This window comes from Manacus candei, unplaced genomic scaffold, assembly GCF_025592945.1.
Source record: "Manacus candei isolate 608988 ecotype Guabito, Panama unplaced genomic scaffold, ASM2559294v1 h1tg000028l, whole genome shotgun sequence".
Classification (NCBI taxonomy): Eukaryota; Metazoa; Chordata; class Aves; order Passeriformes; family Pipridae; genus Manacus; species Manacus candei.
The window spans coordinates 5,213,075-5,233,825 of NW_026138076.1; the positions used below are offsets into that span (position 1 = coordinate 5,213,075).

Below are 20,751 nucleotides of genomic sequence, written 5' to 3' on the forward strand. Positions count from 1 at the left end.
CTCAGATATCCTGAAATTTTAAGTCACTGCTACATAATTGAGTTGCATAACCTCTCTTAAAGGTGCATGGTGTAAATTGATGTCTCCTGGCAAACCGTGGCCATAGTTACAGGGCAGCCACTCCTTTCTGTCACCTAGTAACTTTTTAGTAGTCAACATCAACTCAGAGTTTCTGAGCTAGTACTTTTAGAAATTCTCTTTAGGCTAGAAACTCTAAACAGTGTAGTAGTCTGAACCAAGCACAACAACCTAAGAGAGCAGAAAAAAATTGTAGTAGTATATTCTGAGCATAAAATGGATTTGGCCGAAAGTAAGATTATACCTGCAGGCAAATCAGGCCAAGTCCTGGAAAAAATCTGGCACCTGAACTTGCTGGCAAGAGGTATGCTTCTGAAAAGTGATCCAGATAAAGAAGATATAGAGGAGTATGTGCTTAGACTGATTTCTTTAACAGAAGAGCTGAGCGGATCTCTCAGGCAGCAGCTGGAGAACATTATGGAAAGTATTCAAGACACCTGTCACTTGCTGAGTGCCCTCCACAACAAACACAAGGAATTGGCTGGAAGTCCAGGCAAGTATGGAAGGACTTAGCTGTAAACAGTAGGGACTGGGCATGTTGGGTGCTAATTCTGCTGTGTGATGGTGCCAGAGGACCTTACTTTTCATTTTTTAGTATTTCAGTACTTGGTCATTCATTACACCAAATTAATTCATATTTCCACAATTGTATCACACTTTTTTTGAGTCTATTACATGAGATTCAATATGAGATTCATAATTCTCATTATGTGACCAAAAACATATAAAAATAAAAAAAACTAAACAGAATTTTTCAAAGTTTTATGTATACTATACTTTGGTGGGTTTATCTTGCCCAGACACCAGATGCCCAACCAGCAACTTACTATCCCCTGCTCAACAAGAAAAGGGAAGAAAATAAGATGGAAAAACTCCTGGGTTGATATAAAGGCAGGGAAATCACTTAAAACTTATCATTGTGGGCAAAGGGGACTCAACTCTGGGAAAAAATCAATGTATTGTATTGTCAATTGAACTGGATAGTGAGAAGCAAAGGCAAAAAATCTGAACACCGCCTTTCCCCCATCCCTTCTTTTTTCCAGGTTCACCTTCACTCCTTTATTTCCAACTCCTTCACCTCCTCCCCTTCCTGAGGAGTGCAGGGGGCGAAAGTCAGTCTATAGCAGCTCCCCTCTGCCATTCCTTCTTTCTGACTCTTTTTCATGCACCACTATGGGTCCTTCCCATGGTCTGCAGTTTCTGTCAGGAAAAGCTGGGCTCTACAGAGGCTGCAGTTCCTTCAGGGAATATCTACTTGCCCTGACAGAGAGTCAACCCCAGACTGCAGAGTGGATAGTTGGTAAAAACTTGGTGCTAATAACACCAAGGTCATGGGTTCAGTCTCCTGTATGGGCCATTCACTTAAGAGATGGACTCAATGATCTCTGTGGGTCCCTTCTAACTCAGAATATTCTGTGATTCTGTAAACCTGCTCCAGTCTGGTCTCCCACAGGTAGCAAGGGAATCTCTGTGCCGTGCCTGCAAGCACCTCCTGTTCCTTCTCCTCTGACCTTGTTGTTTGCAGGGCTAGTTCTCACACTTTTTCCTCACTCCTCAGTTTTCTCTGGTGTTCTTGCCCTTTGTTGAATATCTTTTCACAGGGTCTTCGCTGCCAGGCTCAGTTCAGTTCTACAATAGGTGAACATCAACATATCAAATATTTATCAAAGCCGAAGTGAAAACTTTTAATAATGGTCTAACTGCATTAAACCTCAAAAGAGGAGTGTCCAACAGGTCAAGGGAGGTGATTTGCCCCCCTACTCCTTGTGAGACCTTACCTGGAGTACTGAGTAAAGGTCTGGAATCCTCAACACAAGAATGACAGACCTGCTGGAGCAGGTCCAGAGGAGGGCCATGAAGATGATCAGATGGATGGAGCACCTCTCCTATGAAGTTTGGCTGAAAGAGTTGGGGTTTTTCAGGCTGGAGAAGGGAAGGCTCAGAGGAGACTGTGTTGCCGCCTTCCAGTTCTTAAAAGGGGCTTATAAAAAAGAGGGAGACTGATTTTTTTTACATGGACGGATAGTGATAAGGCAAGAGGAGAGATTTAGATTAGATGTTAGGAAAAAATTCTTTACTCAGAGGGTAGTGAGACACAGGAAGAGGTTGCTCAGAGAAGCTGTGGATGCCCCATTCCTGAAGATGGTAAAGGCCAGGCTGGGTGAGGCTTTGAGCAACCTGGTCTATTACAAGTTTTCCCTGCCCATAACAGGAAGGAAGGTTGGAAAGAACATTAAAGATTCATCTTGTTCCAATGCAAACCATTCTGTGATTCTATGATGATTCTATGATGCAAAGACAGAGAAAGAAAGAGATTCTGGACAGAAATCTTTACCTATGCTTGTGTTTATGAGTCCTCGATGTATAGGTTTATAAATTAAAGAATTTTTGTTTAAAAAGTCTCCTTCTAGGCTCCAGGCAAGCTAACTTTGTCCTGTTGACCTCATGGTTTATGTGATTTTTTAAATTTTTTTTATCAGGTTTCCAAGAATCCTTCTCCTTCCAAAGAGCTGCTATTCCTCATCTGACAAATACCCTTTGAAACAGTCAGCAAAAAGGTCTGGATACAGTTGCCTATAAACTGCATCTGTATTCTAAAGCTGTGTTATCAAACATCAGAAAAAGCACAGAAAGCAAAGTGTTAGAAAAGTGATGGGGGAGGGGATAACACAAAAGAAGACTTATTTCGAGGTTAGCCTTGTAACAGAATGCAAAAAGTGTCTCTCCATGTGACACAGTTGGATAGTGTACAGTTACAAGGCCATATCTTTGCTTGGCAGTATTCGAAAAGTCCCATTCACAGCACAGGAAAGTGCCATTGTTTTGAATTACCCTGTTCTCTTCAAATTTGATTTTAGGAAAGTTTAAAGAGCTATATAATTTGTTTGATGTTGGGGTTTTTTGTTTGTTTGCTTGGTTTAGGGAACGCAAAATTCTGGGAAGAAATGTCAATTTTGGCAGTTTTGCCTAAGCTTGAACTTTACCTTATAGTGAAACTGGGAAGGGTCTTTTACAACCTCTTCTGCAACAAAGCTGTGTTATTTCCAATCCTTTTGTTTTGTTTCTCAGCCCTGTTAAACTATTTAGAATTTCTTCATTATTGTAAAAGTGCCTCTGGAAAAACATTAAAATAATAATTTTCTTTAAATTACCAGTGCAAAAAATATTTTAAAAAAGTATACTTGCTTCCTTTTTTTCTTTTTTTTTTTCCTCAATATAGCAAAAATCCAATAACAAGTCCTTTGAGAACTGAGGAAGTATTCGAAAGGAATAATTTTTAAACTGAGTTAAATGAGAAAAAAACCTATTCTGAACTGTACACTTCGTAGGTTTAAACTAATCAAATGCAAACAGAGATGAAAGTGAGAGGCCTATCACATAACTTCACTCGTTGTTGTATGATGACATTTGTTCTAAAATTATTTTCCAAGTTAAAAACCTTGAGGTATTGATTTACCTCATATGATGTTGTTGAAAAAAGTGAATGTAAGTTGATGACTTCCTGTAAGACTTGTATCAGCCCTTTCTGTTTTCCTTCTTTTGTGTGCCTCTGTCCACTGTAAGTGAAGAACACGCCACACTGTGTTTCATTTTGTAGTATTTTCTTATTTGTATTGACTTTCACTGCATTTAACCTGCAAAACAGGGCTTTCCAGGATCTCATGCAGCAAACAGAAATAAGCAAGAAATTTTCCAAGGGGTTTGAAGTATGCCTAGTTCCAGTTATAGAGGCTGACAGCATAAGGTGAGGGAAGAACTCTCAGTAATGCATATGAAATCCTTGGAGAGAATATCTGGAGTGATTTCTAAGAAAAGGTATAAGATAAGAAAAATGAGGGTTTGTAAAATAAATAATCTTACACGAATGGCACATAATGATTGTGCGTTTTTTGTGCATTCTTCCTCAACAAGTGGTCTTAGTTACATGCAAGGGCAACCTCTACCATTCCTGAATGCTGCTGAACTCCAGTATTATGTATGGGTTGGTGGGTTTGTGTTATCTATTCTTCATAGCAAAAATTCGAAGCTGCTAAGCATGTTTAAAATTAGGCTTTGTTAGAGACTCATGTATTGAAACCTTGCAGGATTCAAATTCTGGAAATATATATAATTAATATTTAATTTTAAAGCCTTTGCCAAGTTGATTTGAATATTATTTACAAATTCCATGCTTTGTTTTTGATTGATTGTCATTAAGAATTTAGCTAGTGTCTGACCATTAGAAAGGCGTTCATTAGAGTTGCTACAGTAACACTTTGACAAATACACAGTTGTTCTTGGAAAAGTACAAAAATGTATTTACGTGTATTCAGTTCTTCAGAAATTAATTAAAAACATTAAATGGATGCCGGGAAATACAGTGTTCTTCATGTATTGAATGGCACTATGGAATTATGCTAAATTCATTAGGTATGTATATGAGTTTTCACATTTTTTCTAGCTTTCATAGCATAATTTAATTGGTTACTTATTTTTTCCTCAGAGTACAATGGAATTATAGATTGTCTGCAGAAAGTGAAGGATTATTTGATAAATACAGTCTCACACCTTCAAGAGGCAGAAAATAAACTTTATGCTGCTAGCTGTAGACAAGATGATGATTCTCAGAGCCAAACTGGCCAAAATGCTTCTAGAGTAACAGATGTGCGTTGTTCAGAAGGAGAAGCACCAGACTCTGTACAAGCATCTTCCAGTCCCAGTCAGCAATTCCAAAAAACTCCTTCCCTGAACAACACAGAAAGTCAGAATGTTAATCAAACTCAGATAAGTGAAACTAAAACTGTTGAAAAAGATGCTGCATCATTAACTGAAAACACGTCTGACCAAGAGGAGGATGCTAGCAGAGAACCTCCAATGAAAAAGGAAGATGGTGAACACAGACTACTGATGAACTCTGTTACAGAGAAAAAAGAGTGCAATGGAAAGGATAAACTTCATGGAGGTAGCTCTGTTACTGAAAAGCCTCCAGAACCGGCTTTTCAAGATACTCTTATGAACAGTGGGGAAGGGATTTTGTCTGGGACATTGAAAGACATTTGTGACAGAACCATCACAAATCTTTTTGAACAGGAAAAAAAGGAAGTAGCTGGAGAATCTTCGAAAGGGCTAGAAAGGGAAGAGCACAGACTGACAGAGAAAATGGAAGATGGTAAAATGAAAACAAACAGGGAAATTTGTAGAAATTACCTAAGTACCTTCACATCTTCAGCACAAATATATGATCTTACTGCTGGGAATCCTTCTGTGAGTGATTCAGAAGTACAAAAATCTAGGCACTGGATGAACAAAGAGTAAGCACATGTTCTTCTTTTTTTAGGAAAAGACGTACATAATTATTGCTTATTAACATATAAACATATGTGGGTGCAGAAGCTCAATATACATGTACTGAACAGCTGCTGGTCATGCAGTTTACAATTTAAGCATGCATAATGAAGATCTTTCCCTTAGGTCTAAAGTAAGGTTTCCATTTGTATAATTTTTTTTATACCAGAGAGGGACTGAGTCAGGGCCAATAAAGTCAATAACTCCCAAATTACTGGAAATCAGTAGAAAATGACCCAAAATTGTCAGTTTCATAGTAATTTATAAGCTGTTCTGAAACAGGCAAAAGATGAAAATTTTCATGATTTTTCTATCTATTCATAAACATATTTTTCTGAATGATCTACTTATACTTCAATGTAGCACATCATTACCCTGAAGTATTTAATTAAAAATGCAAGACACTAGCCCACCCAAAATACAAAGAATAATATTTTATATCTTTTTTCGCCAGATTTCTAGTCAAGGAGAGTAGTAAGAATATACATGAAGTAGCTTGTTTTATTAAAGCTCCTGCATCTGTTCTGGAGAATCTGAAGTGTAAGATACTGAATGACACTAGTTCGTTGGTGGTGGATGATTCTGAGGAGCTGGTCAGCAACGTCATAAGCATCGACTGTTATGATTATGAAAAAATTCTTTTCCCCATCAACATTGCAATCCCTTTCACTTCACGCTTCAGAGGAAATTATCGGGAGATTATGGTGAAGGTGACTGATGTGAACTTTCAATCGACCTACTTAACTCCTATTTCTTTGGAAGGATACCGAGGAAACCGTGAGGTTGGTAACCTCTCATCAAAGCACCATAAAAACATCATTTGAGGTTCTCAGTCAAGTCTCTCTGGAGTTATATAAGTAAAGTTGTCATTATTAAATCATATTGTCTACTACTCAGGGTAAAATAGAACTTTTCTTCCTACTTTCTCATGAACTATTCTGTTATTTAAACCTAGTATTTAACAAGGTCCTTTTCTTCAATTGTAATGTTAAAGCAGGTGCTTGATCCCACAATATTGAGTAATGGTACATGATGTTGTAAATAAGTGTAATGAGTTGCATTATTTGATAAAAGTAAAACTAAAAAGGGAATTATTATGAATTTTGACCACAGTAAACTAACACAGTTCCATGTGTATAAGTTCAAACTCCATATCATAAAAACACAGGATGGTTCTTTCTTTTTTTTAAAATGCAGAAGTGTTGCATTGGACCAGAGTCATCACCCAGCTTAGAAGCTTATTTCATTTCGCCCCGGTCATACACTGGAGTATTAATGACATCCCGTGATGACTAGAGATCACCAGAAAACTGGGCATGCAGGCGGCAATAATATGCAATTTATTTTCATTTTACACATTGCTCTGGAAAGAATGTTGCCTTCTCAATATTCTTTTCCTCTATGGAACACAGCTTCATTTCTCTCCAATGTGATCTAACCCCACATTCTCTTTATTCAGGAAAGCTTTGCAGAAGTGAAAATTTATCATCTGGGTGTTTTATCTGTATTGTCATGCTTAAAGAAAGAAACATTTACTGTTCCAAAGGTAGGACTCTCACAAAAGCTGAGCATGGATTCTAGAATCTCTTTCTGTTACAATCCAGAAGCATTCAGTTCTCCAGCACCCATAGAGTTAAAGGTAAGCTTGAAATATGCAATACTTGTTCCATAAGTGTGTTATCTGATTGGTTCTGTAGCAAGTCTGCCAATGTTAAAGTGCAATCTGTTCCAATATCAGAAGTCTACAAAAAGTGTTTACAACTCTACATCCTGTATAAGCAGATTTCCTGTCAGTTTTGTAAAAACCACATAATAACATCAGTAGTCAAGGATATCTCTAGCTAAAAATATCTATCTACCTTTGTTTCATGTATTTCAGAAAATACAGTAGTTTTCAATAAATATGTAAGTAGCAACTCAAAATTTCAACAGTTTATCCCATTGTTCAAGTTAATTGAACAAGTTTTCTCACCCGACCTCCCTCCTTTGTGCCAGGAAGTACAACAGAAGGTTTTACTATATTTTACTCTTAGGATGAGAATAATCTCAAATTTTGCATCAGTTATAACGTGTTTTTCCCTTCCCACATTAAAACATTAATTTGGAGGTACAGAGAAACTAAAATTGCAAAAAAATAGAGATTAGAAAAATCTCAGAAAATTTCCAAAATCTGAGGAAGCTCATGAGTTTCAAATATTGAACCAAAGCAGGAACAAAACAATCAAAATATTTGAGTCAGTAAAGGTTCCAGTTTTTGATGACTTTCAAGCATTTTGATATGCTTTGTATAAAGTGCTGATACTTTGGTAAGGTTGTTGCTGGGTCATGGAAAGGATTCTGAAGCTTCTGTGATAGTCTGTTCCAATTTCAAAAGATAAACTAATTTGTAAAAAAGCCAGGCATGTAAGAGAAGAGATTTTTATTTACAAGTTAATTATATAATTGCTTTCTCTATTTAGATTCAGCCAATTGAACCATCATTGGTTTCAGCATTGAAAGCAAGACATGATATGTACCACTCAGTGATATCTACTAGTGCACTGGTTCGTGTCCAGCATCCTTCAGCCCAACCTTTTAACAGTTCAGTCACTGTTACTCTACCCTGTCCTCCAAACCCAGAAAAAAAAAGGCAAGGATGTGAGACAGAACATGAAAGAGCCATTAGTGCTACAGTAAAGAGGGTTGCTGCAGCATACCATCCTTGGTAAGAACAACCTCACTAAAAATTCAGCATTTTTAAAACATCAAAATTAATTAATTTTAGCAGTTGCTGATTAATAATTTCTCATATTAAAAATGTGTTTATTCCTTAATACAGATTGCTATACTTAGAGACATTGTGAGTAACACTAGAGCAAATTATCACAATTCTCATGCTATAGTTTCACCATAGAAATTCATATAGGATTTGATGTATACTCTTTAAACATTCTGACCACTGCATTTCTAGCAGGAGTCAGAATTAAAAATGTGTGGGTTTTTTCAGTAAGAAATATTCAAGCATTTTCAACAAAGTCAAACGCTGAACATGGAGAATAAACATATCTTAAAGCTGCTGTGGTCATTACTTTACCAGTTGGTCATTTGAACCTGACCTTTGAATCTTCTGATCTCTACTTCTACACGTTCTGATGGTTACCTGAATCAAAATGTATGGCACAGTGGTTTGTAGTAGGTCAACTTCATGGTAACTACTGCACTGGATAAAGATCTAGATTTTTTCAAAGCAGTCACTACAACATTTCTAAAATTTAGAGCTTTTGGCATGTTTTAAAAATGGATTGAAACATGAAGACTCCTAAAAAAAAAGATAATCTCTATATCTCAGTTCTTTATTGACAGTTCAATAAAATCTATTCATCATGCACACAAGGATATAGACAAAAATTTTTGGTGGAAAAAAAGGCAAAACCTGACCTCATTTATTTTGTCAATCTGTAAATAAGCGGTGTTTTTACCATCCCATGCAGGGAAAAAATTAGTCCGAATTTACCATTTGATCGTTGTCCTTCCAGTTGTGCTGCTGTATGCAACTCCAGGTTCAGAAAGCCTTACTGTCTTGGTAGGGACCATCTTGGAACAACAGTCATCTTTGAACTACTTTTGCTTTACGTCATTAAAGAGTTAGCTTATTCCTACTGGGCTAAACATTTCTTTCTAAAAATCCACCTCTATTCCAAGATTACGATAGTCTTGAAAGTAAGCAAGGTACAAATGAAGAAAGTAGACAATGTTCTAGCTTTCCATTTCTGAAAAACTCCTCAGATTATGTTTTAAAAAACTCTGCATTCACACTGGTCTCTTAGAGTAGACATTCGTTTTTATCACAAAATTCAGATGTGAGAAGGGTGACCATGTCAGTTTATAGGGGATTCAAATTCCACTTCCTGAACCAGAAGTATTTCATTGTGTGACAGTACCCTCATGGCATCTGTCTCTTCTTAATACCAGTCTAAATGGCCCTTTAGATTCTCAAAGCACGTGTGAAAAGACCGAGGCTTGAATGCTTATTTCTGTTTGAATTTCCATAGAAAATTTTGCCAACACTTTCCTACATTTACACATTGGCTGAGGCTGAACACTTGAGATACACTTAGGCTCTCCTGTTCAGAGAATTTTCTTTTTTAGATTGTACATAGGGCATGTATTTGATGTGAATGGGTTATTCACATACGGTGTTAAAAAGCTCATGAGGAGAGGTGTGTAGTAAAGGAGAGCTATGAGTTTCTGTAAAAAAAAAACAAGCAAAAACCCCCCACCAAACACCCTCATTTCATTCATTGAAAGAAATTAGCCAGAACATGTCATGTCACACTGTCTTGGTTCTGAGTGTGATATCAAAGTAATCAGCTGATTTGAAGAGAACCTACTTTTATTTTCTCTGTTGAGAGTAATAATGGATAGCACCTATGTCTTATTTTCTAAAGTCCTTTGTGGTTGAGTAATATTGGCCTCTGGAAGCAAAAGTGGGATTTTGTTTGGTTTTTTTTCAGATATGTGTATCTACAGAATCTAAATCTCAATGAATGACTCAAACCCAATCCATAATAAGTATTGTGCATTATATTAAATGATAGATTAAACTCAATTGATTTAGACAAAAAGCTTTATTTTTCCTTTTTTTTCCCTTATTTCTTCAGAATTGAAAAAAAAATCTCTTAACAACTATATTACTTACATACTCTGCAGTATAGTTCCAGATACAGATTTTAAGCAAGGCGGATAAAACAGACATAGTCATCAAGGAAAGCAGAAGGGAGAACAGCTACAAACACAACCTTACTCTTTCTACGAGATCTATTTTTCATTTTGTTTTTTCCTATAATTCCTTGGCTTTCCAGGGCTTTGAGCACTTCTGTGAGAAAAGATGGGGAGAATTTCAGTGATACTTTGAAATTATTAGGTCACAGAAACAAAGAGGGGTGGAAGGTGTTTGATGATGTCGTTATCCAGAATGTACGGAATGGGCTTGTATCATTTGAACTAAATGAGCATTTAGAAAGGTAATGTATGAATAATTTAATAAAATTTTATTTACTGAAATATTTACTTCCATGTATACAAATCAATGGAAATTATTAGAGCCAAGAAATCATCCACTATTAACTATTAACTTGTCAGTATCTCTTTCTTCCACTTGAAAGCATAAAATAATTTAGATATTTTACTCATTATTAAAAAAATATAAGTTTAAACACTTTTTCATTTATAAAATGTACACAGTGTAGTATATACAAAACCTGAAACAGGAAATGAAGGTATCAGTCTTAATTGGAAAATGTGACTTAGCCCTCCAATTACAAAATCATACTTTTTTTGAATTCTTGTTAGGAAATACTCGCTTTCATCTAAAATTCATATATATTTGAAATCGTAGATACATAGTCAACATACTCTACAGAAGAGGCAAATTTCCACCTTCTCATGTGTTGGAAACAAGTATGAAAAGGAGGTAAAAAAGGCCCATTGGAGACTGCCCCAAATTATTTTGCAAAATAAATGATTAGCAGTTGATAAAATGATTTAAGATAGAGCTATTTAATTTCATTTTCTTCCCTTTGTTTATTTATTTTTTCTTAATACAGCTTTGTGGTCATCCGCCTTTCATTCATTTTGGAAAACCTGTATCTACTCCTCTTTGCTCAGGATCTGGAAGAAGCTCTTTGTAGCACGATGGCTAATGTGATATTGTATCAGAACAGAGAAAACCCATATAAAATAGTAGTTTTGCTGTCTGCATCCAAGGAATTGACCTATGAACTTCAAAATCTCCATGAGGAGGGCTATTTTGGTCCCCCAGAACCTACACAACAGTTCCCATTAAGAGAGGGAGAGCAGATTCATTTTAGATTTATAGGAAATATTTTTGCTTCAGGTAAGATAATCAATTCATGCATCTGGATGAACATTACCAATTGCCTCAGCTGTTAAAAAGTGCTGTATGGGAGCACTGATAGACTGTGATTAGTCACAGCACATTTAGTTATTTCAGTGTTTTATTTCTCATCAATGATAGGAACACGGAACTTAAAGGAAAACTGCTCCAACTGAAAAAAAATGTGCTAGCTGAACAAGATCCTGAACAATTTGCTCTAGGTGACCCTGCTTTGAGCAGAAGAGTTGGACAAGATGATCTTTAGAGATCTCATAAACATCTGTCATTCTGTGAAAGCTGGCCCCTCAGAAAGAGATGTCATTTTATGTTTTATTTCAAAAGGGCAGCTTTCTGTCAATAGCTTTCTAATATAAAGAACATAGAAATTAAACAGATTCCAAACAAAAGGAAAAGTCTGCTACTTTATCTGTGTAACATTCACTTAAAGGGAGCAAGAAATCCAGGGCAAAATGTTGCCTGTTCTGAGTTGCACTATGAATTGAGGTGATGAGAGAGAGTTATGTCATTTCAGTTAACAGCCTAGAAAATTCCATGTAGTGGCTGCTACCATTCAGGGATTTGCTTAGAGGAAAAAGAGAAAAGAAGCCTCAGAAAAGTTTTCACCCAAAATTGCATATATACGCTTCTGTCAGTTTTAGAATGTACATATGTATTTGGCCCTATGGACATTTTCTCCATGAACTCTCCCATTGAAAACTCCATTTATCCTAAAGAAAGGACTATTCTTCAAAAAGAGAAGTCTCCAGCCCCCAAGGAATGCCTGGTCATATATGCAAAGGATAGTGTATATAAATGTATCAATTAAAAAGGAATTACAAATCCTAAAAATGCACCTAAATCTCTGGCTCCATTCATTTCATTGTTAGAGATAGACAGATAATAATATTAATAATAATCAGAAAGCCTATACCTATACCAATTCCATTCACAATGCCATTTTACTTTTATTCTTCTCTGTGTTATGTACTTATCTTCTTTTGCTTATCAACTTGTAGCACAGACTTCACCACTTATTCCTTATGCCCCTTCCTTATTCAGGGGCTAAGAGAATTAACTATGAAGATATTTCTACTACTGAAGCAGGCTGGCAGGAATGTTTGAACCTCAGATGTTCAATAAAATAATAATAATGATAAAGAACAACCAAAGAATGTGATTACCTTTATTCGACTCACCCTAATGAATTACTTTAGATGCTGCACATCTGAATACAGTGCAAAAATATTTAATTTTTTTTCATATGTTGTATTGCAGAGAATGGAAAAGATTTTGGAAAAGTCTACAGACTGATTTTTCATTCACAAAGAAAAGCCAGGCTGGAGCTTCAAATTAAAGAAGTGGATGAATTTGGTAACCACAGTTCACCTCATTACAAAGGAACTGTGGTGTTTTATAAAATTACCAAAGAGATGATAACGAAGAAATGGGAACAATCCTTACCATTTTGTGAATATCAACACCAGTCTCCACTGTGTAAATTACCACTAACATTACCAAAGGTGCGTTTCTCACTTGATAATATAAGAGATCTTTCTCTTTTTCTCTTATCATATATTTATTAGGCAAAAGGATCTTGGTATGATTTTTGATTTACAGATACACACAGGAGTCACTGAGGGAGCCGTTCTGATCCATCTTCAATGTACAAGCATTCTCAGAATTTCTCTTAGCACTAGGGAGGGACCCTTACCCAGGTATAAGCATGGAAAAATATGTAGCAGAAGTTTTTCACCCATCTACTCTCTCCCCAGTTAGTATGGCACTCAGAAATTATTACTTAAGTTTCAGTTACATAATTTTTGTTTCATCATCTTGGGAGCACAGACTTGCAAATTGTAAGATCATTAAATGGTTCATGTAACCTATCTCCCACCTATCACCTGATTATCGTATTATGCCTGATTAGCCTTGGCAATACAGCCATGCAGGCAATTATCTTCATCTCTGGTGAACTACATAAATTAATCTTTAATATTCCTGCAATGAAATCTCATTGTAATCCTTTCAAAGAGCCTAGGCATCAGCACCGTATATTGTACAAAATGCTGCCGCCAGACTGCTATAAAATTTGCATACATTTTAATATCAAAATATGTACAATAACACTTGGTCTGAATCTCTGGTGACAAGGAGTAGCATTCTCTCTCTTTTTCAATTTAATTGACTTCACTCTTCCTTAAGCTATCACCTATTAATACATCTTCTATTTCATAAGCATACCTCTTTGCTCTCTCATCATCGTTCTTCCAAGTAAAATTTGAAGAGTTAACTGCAGAGGAGATCTCTTTTAGTGACAAACTCCATATAAAATGTATGTTTTCCTTTCAAGCACTTTGTTTTTCTGCAGGGCTAGCAGTGTTTACGGAGAGGGAAATACAAACTCTTGAAGTCTAGTGGGATGATTAAAAAAATCATAATTAAAAAAAATAACTGTAGCATACCCTAGACATCAGTTGGTTTTCTTCCATCTGCCTGACTAGCCTCCATCCTGTTGTTCCACTTTATTTAATCTTATGCATAATAAGATTTAAAGATTGAATTGCATTTGTATTAAACCACAAAGATAAATATCAAGTGTCTTAGATTTGAGTTGGCATATACAGTCTACTGTAACACATATTAGTGTTTGTATTTGGGCTGTTGTTGTATTTGGACTTTTCAAAACAAATATTTCTGACTAGACCTTTTCCCTACTAAATTTAAGGCTGTGCTTCCTCTTTCCCAGTGTGGCTGAGATCTTGAAGTCTGGTCAGCCTGTATAAGTGTGTGAGAATATTTAAATATGTGGGTACACTGTAGCACCCAGGCAACCTACTCATTTCAATGGAAATAAAGGGAGGAGCTGTATAAAATGATCATTGCTGGAAAATTAGAAATAAAGAAAAAACTCAGGAATGGTGATAGCCTTTGGCAATATTATTTTTGTATCTTATTTTTGAGAAGTGTCTCTACTTTCATCTGAATCACTTCGAGCACAGAGGACGTAAGTTTGATGCCAGAAAGTCTGCTTAGAGGTCAGGGTTATTATATTACTTCAGAAAATCAGTGCTAAAGCATCTTGCTAATAACTTTTCTTTTTCTTCTTGTAAATATATTTTATGAAGCACATTTCAGACTCAAGAATCTTCACTAAGTGTAAATATTATATCCAGAATGTAATCAAAATGCTTAAAAGTGTTTGCACACTGCTAACTTTTTTGTTATTTTCTGTCTTACACAGAATGAAATACTCATATGTAGAATAAAGAACAGCATCAAAAACATCTTTCCTTATATTGCTAGTTATCTTTGTACACAAAATATTATATTTTGTTATAGTTGGTGAACCTTCCTACTTTTAATTCTATTTTCCATCCATCCAGTGCAGTAATTTAAAACTGGTAATGCCTAAAGTCAGGGTTTTTTAATAGTGAAGAAATATTCTTTAATAATTTAGCTACTTCAGTTATATCTTTCCTTAAGAATTAAAAAACCTCAGTGAAGTTGATTATTTGACTTTAGTGAATAATTAGTAAATTAAATACAACATACCTTACTACTGGTATATTAACATACAAGGCAAATGGGAACTCCATCCCCACCACTATCTAGTGGCGTGCAACAGTCACTAGCAAAGTTACAATGTTGTTCACTCTTTTGCTCCTCATACGTTCTTCCAGCCAAGTAAATCTTGAATTCCATACTGACCAAACTCACACAAATTTTAAGGACAAAAAATATTTCCCAGTCAAAAGATAGAAAAAAAAAAAGACTCAAAAAAGTCGTTGTTTTTTTCAAGGAAAGATGATTACTAGTAAAGTCCCATACAGATCAATACTAAGATATTAATCAGAAACTTTTGAATAATTAAGTGAAAAGTCTGAAGATGTACAAAATGTTCAGAGTACTAAAATTGTCTGTGAAGAGTCACACAATAAAGTGATACTGAGCCACTTGAAAATAAATTAGATAATTAGATGTCAATAATCGTTTTGTTGCAGTAGAAGTACATATCTAACTTTATACTGAGATTCTAAATTACCTATTACCACTCAAAAAAAAAAATCTCCTAATTTTTTTTCTGAAAATTTCTGAGAATTTCCAGAACATTCAGTAGCAAATAAAAAGGCAAGCAGAATGTTCTGAATTATTAGGCAACAAAACTGAAAACAAGATTTTACCATGTACCTGTGTGACATCATGAGGCATTCACATCATGACTGCACTGTGCAATTCTGGTCATAGAACGCAGAAAGAAGATTTGGAACAAGAGGAAAGAAAGTAGGTGATCAGAAACATGGACTGGTTCTAGGTAGACAGACAATACATTGATCACAACGCTTCAGGAAGCTTCAATAAAAGTCGAAATATGAATATGAATATTATGGAGCAACTGAAAAAGGATTAATATATCCTTTTTCGCAGGAGATAAGAACAATTATATTTGTAAGACACAGGTGTAACCAGCAATAGGATAGAACATACTTTTTAGATTCAGAAATAATCAAATGGTGAACTCATTTTCACAGGATATTTGCAGCAGTTAAATACGTGTTTCAGCCAGAAAAGGAAACGACTGGAAGAGAGACAGAATCATATATTAAACATAACAGTCCAATTAAATGCCAGAGCCATGAAAAGGAAATACTAATTACTTACCATATCTTATGATGTGCTTTAAAATTATTAACAGTGATAAAAACACTGACTGTAAATATTAACATAAGGACTTTAGTTCTGTTTTTACTACATGTTATCCAATCAGCATATTTGAATCAGATATTTCTTCACATTTAGGTAGGCTTTCTAATGAATAAAATAAATAAAAGGAAATGGTAAAAACTGTACGTGAAAAAACAGTTAGGAAAAAATTTAATGCACTAAATATACAAACTACCCCAACCATCTCTCAAACGCAACTGCTATTTACCATTTCATTAAAGTATAGCTCGTGTGTTAATGTACATACAACAGGAACCAAAACTGGCACTGCCCATAATTAGACACTTGCTGATGCTATTAATATATGCTGCCAAAACATCTAGAACTACCTCACCACATTTGTGTGTGTAGACCTAGACTCAAGCAACTGTCCTTGGATTTTACTAGTTTCTATCACATGTATATTACTACAGCAGCAGTAGCAATTCAGCTGCCACAAATCTTGCAAGCATATGAAAACATAACAGTCAGTGTCCATATCTGTATTTTACAGTATTTCTCATACACAGCTGCTTACAGAATTCCAGTTTACACAGTAAGGCTCCTGTGCCTTAACTGTGAACCAGTTTACTCTAAGTTGTAGGATTATTGGTGTTTTTTTCACTTTCTCCCAGTATCCTGGGGGACCCTTTCATGGTTTGGGAATAAAATCCCCACAATGGTAGTAAATGCAGGGCAGAAAGAACAAAGACTATTTATGTTTCTACTACTTTGTTGAGTTGTTTATTTTAGTCATGTTAACAGATTTACTTCAATATACGTGAATTCACAAATATTCAGTGTTGTCTGCAACAATGCAAATTTTCTCAACAAAATGAAATTAATTTTCTTCCAGATGATAAAGTTAGAACTATCAAGAATGCCTGATTTTGGTTTTGACAAAGACAGATGGAATCTTTTTAAGGCAGCCATACTGACTACTACATTTTCACTCATTTCTGTAAAATTTCCACCTAAATTTCTCTTGAATTGTGGAGAGAAGGTAGTAACTATATAGATCATAAGCCACTTTTTATATGTTTGTGCCAATATTGTACACTTACAAATATATTTCTGGTAGTGATCAAAGCAGTGTCTTTTTTTAGTTTATGCAACCATTCACATCAGTTTTTAGTTTCAACATGCTATATTTGTACAGAAGTAATCTGGTCTTCACTAATGATTCCTATTTATAGTTCTTTCATTTCCTTAGCAACAGAAACACTTGTTGATCTAACCAGTTATTTTCAACACAAGTCAAATATATGTACTAGGTTCTGATATCAAGTATGTGTGTGCTTATCTATTTATTTCAAAATTTTGTATTTATGTGAAATGGAGCTGAAGAGTTTAAAATATTAATTTCTCCTTTTCTGTCTGTCCTGTTTGATATGCTACAGGAGTCTGGTCGTGTCTGAGAGGTCCATTTGACAGAACACGTCGATGTTACTGGCTGAAATCAAAATGCTTTGCAAAAGTAGATTGCTGTAATACATACAGGCATTATGAAATTACTATTCTGCTGGAGTTTTATGTCTAATGACTGTCTAACAGCAGAATAGCATGTGATCCTCTGCCTCAGAAAGGCAGTTTCTTAGCTAATTGAAGGGCCTTCCAGACTAGAAAATTACTTTGACTGCTAGGAGTAGTTTACTTAAGCTGTCGACCAGAACAGCGGGACCACATGCCGGTGCAGCTGAACCATGAGCGAATTTAACGCTTCACCACAGACACTTAATCTTTAAAGGCAGTTTAATGTTTTAGATCTAGTGCACTGTATATTATTACACTATTTCTAGACAATACTAATTTTCAATTCTTATACTTTTTACTCCTATTTTAACATTAAGTAGCATAAAGTGGTTCAGATTAAAGTAAATGCATGGGTAATTGAGTTCATCTACAATAACTTGAAAATCCCACAGATCTTTGAGATGCTAAATTCTCATTAATGAATGAAAATAAGTTTAAATATAAAAGCATAATTAAACGAAACCAGAGAAAGCTGTCTTGAAAGAAAAACAATGCCCCCTTCTGGAAGAGCTTTATATTCTCTTTATTCTGAGGGGGTTTTAGCCATGTTATTCTATCTTCACAACCAGGACACGACCAATGACAGAATTTCTGTAGAAGCATGCAAGAAGAGGCAGATTCAGAACATAGAAACATAGAATAGTTTGGGTTGGAAGGGACATTTAAAGGTCATCTAGTCCTACCCCAAAAGATCTCAAGAGAAGTACAGCACAGGATGGTTTTGCACTGCCATGCAGTACATAATGTGGGCATCCAGTGCACACTGAAATTGTCTCCCAAGATGACTGAGTACATGCCTGATGAAAAGTTGATTAATTCACAGGTGAATAGGTAACACTTGTGATTATATTGACCTTTTGGATGTGCAGCTCAGTACATATGAGACACTCCAAATATTGAACAATATAAAAATCTGTATTATAAAAGTGATTAAGATAAGCTCCATAAGACTCTGGCTGAATATGCCCAGAAGGAAAAGGAGAATAATTTTTCCAGTCAGAGTTTCATGCTCTTCATTCACAAATGATCAGCAAATAAACCCTGGGCAAGTCTCACAGGGAAAGCTGTGCATGAACAGCTGCATAATACAACTGAATGTGTGTGACAAAAGTAACATGGGCACTAAAAGAGGATCATTACAGCTTTAAACAAAAAAAAAAATCTGAATTTCACTTTATACAAACTAATCTCTTTTTGCGCTAATTGCTTATATAAGTAATTTCTTGTTCTATATGTAGTAGGAAACACTAAAGCCCGAAAGACTTTCCTCTTTCTCAGTCACAGGAAAAAAAGGACAAAGTATTTTTTTCTTTCTCTCCACTGATTAGAGGAAGAAAGAAGAAGAACTTTGTACTTTCTAATGAAACTTGTCTTTTGAATTTTGATTATTTTTTGTGATGCATTGAACTAGTAAGATGAACTATGTAAGATGAATAACTATACCTGCAAACACAGCATGATTATTAGACCTAACAACAACTATTGCATACCTAAAAATGGTTATTCTCCTTGAAAGGTAGGCAAAGTTAATACAGTATTCAAAATTAGAATCTCTTACATGTATGAAGGTGCCACACAGACTTCCTATACACCTCATTTCTATACACCAGTCATGGCAGAAGGCTATTGATCAAACTTTTAGAAAATTGTATAAATTATGAACTTTTTAATAAGAGATAATAAACATCCATTTGTTGGATGGAAACTTTATTAGTTTCATTATTTTAAATAGCTGTATATTGATTTATGCCTGCTGACGTTGTTAACTGGTTTTCAATAGTGACAAAAATCTTCTATTAAGAACCAATCTTAAATGTTGATTTACTGCAATCTACTCCTATACCCTATGCCTCATTCCTTACTCATTTAGTCATTTCTCTTTCCTTGACACCTTTTCTTTAATAGCATGAAAAATTGATCAACCATCCACGAAGCACAAAAACAATTTCTTCTGATTCATCAGGTAAGAAAGCATCCATAATATATTTACATCAATATAAATAATAATTATACTTGCTATTTATTTTTTTTAAATGCAAAAATTTGTTTTGGCTGTAACTGACATTTAAAAATGCCGTATTCCAGAATATTTAATGTGTTAAAAGATAGCAAAAGGAAAAAAAAATCTGTTTATCTTGAAATACAAAAGATCTTGTAAGATAATGTTGTGGTGGGATGCTTGAACAGCATATAATTTTCTGTATAAGGAGATTCAGATTGTATTATAAAGCTCCAATATGACTGATGTATCAGTTACAGGAAATATCAAAAACCTTGTATTTTATTGCTAACTTTCCCCATGCCGTTCCAAAACTTGTAGATCATTGTTGAATCTGTTCTTGACTAAACTCACTTCATATTGTAGTGCAGTTACCAAAAATTACATTGGAAATAAGAAGCTGTTTTCATTAAAGTAAAAAACAAGCCATATTTATTTAGGGAGTTTATCCTCTGAACCTCCAGCTTTAGAAAGCTTTTTAAAAGAAAGGAAATTATACATAGCAGAAGAAAAATGCTCTCACTTAACTAATTTTTGCTCTTTAGAGGACCTGTGGGACAACTTGCTGTTTTGGCTTGCAGAAGAGCTTGCAGAAGATAATACATCCTTGTTTGCTTTATGTTTACCTGTTCGACAGAGCATACTTCAACTTGTTAGGCTGAAGTGCCCTGATAATTTAACACACCAGATCTATGAGCTGCTTTGCTGCTGGAAAAAGACCCTTCCAAGGTCAGCTGATAAACAGAAGCTCCTGTCTCGCTATTTGCGGAAGAGTGGCAGAAGTGATCTTTCAGAAGAACTTCGTTTAAAGTGGCAAAATAATGTGTTCACTTGACAGAATAACAGTCTGACTTCTCTTGTTTTTTGTCAAAAGGTGTGAATATTTCCATGATACCTCTGGATGAAAAAACGACAGGCATATCAGTCAGGGATAAGACTATTTATTTGTTACTTTGCAATCTCTTTACTAAAGCAAAGTATAATAAAAATGCTCTTGCTTGCTAAAAGTGAAAATTTCTTCTGTGGAAAAGTAAGATATTGAAAATATGGGTACAAAGAATTATAGACTGGTCTGCATAGGATTCTAAGGACTTTAATTGTTTGCACATGCAACGATCAACACAGAATCATATTTCTATGTACTTTAGACATTTGGAATTATTCATTACACCAAAATCATATGGATCATTCTATGAAATGTGAATTACTTTGTATCCAGTATTAATAGCTATCAGATTTT

General features: G+C 35.1%; 1 protein-coding gene across 1 annotated transcript; it reads left to right on the forward strand.

Moving 5' to 3' along the window:
- Positions 1–294: 294 nt before the first annotated feature.
- Positions 295–20,346, forward strand: DTHD1 (death domain containing 1). The gene is given in 11 exon segments (XM_051789828.1): positions 295–575; positions 4,520–4,555; positions 4,557–5,369; positions 5,858–6,185; positions 6,863–7,042; positions 7,863–8,107; positions 10,245–10,406; positions 10,989–11,278; positions 12,554–12,798; positions 19,418–19,475; positions 20,057–20,346. Coding segments are annotated over 11 exon segments (2,928 nt in total).
- The last annotated feature ends 405 nt before the right edge of the window (positions 20,347–20,751 follow it).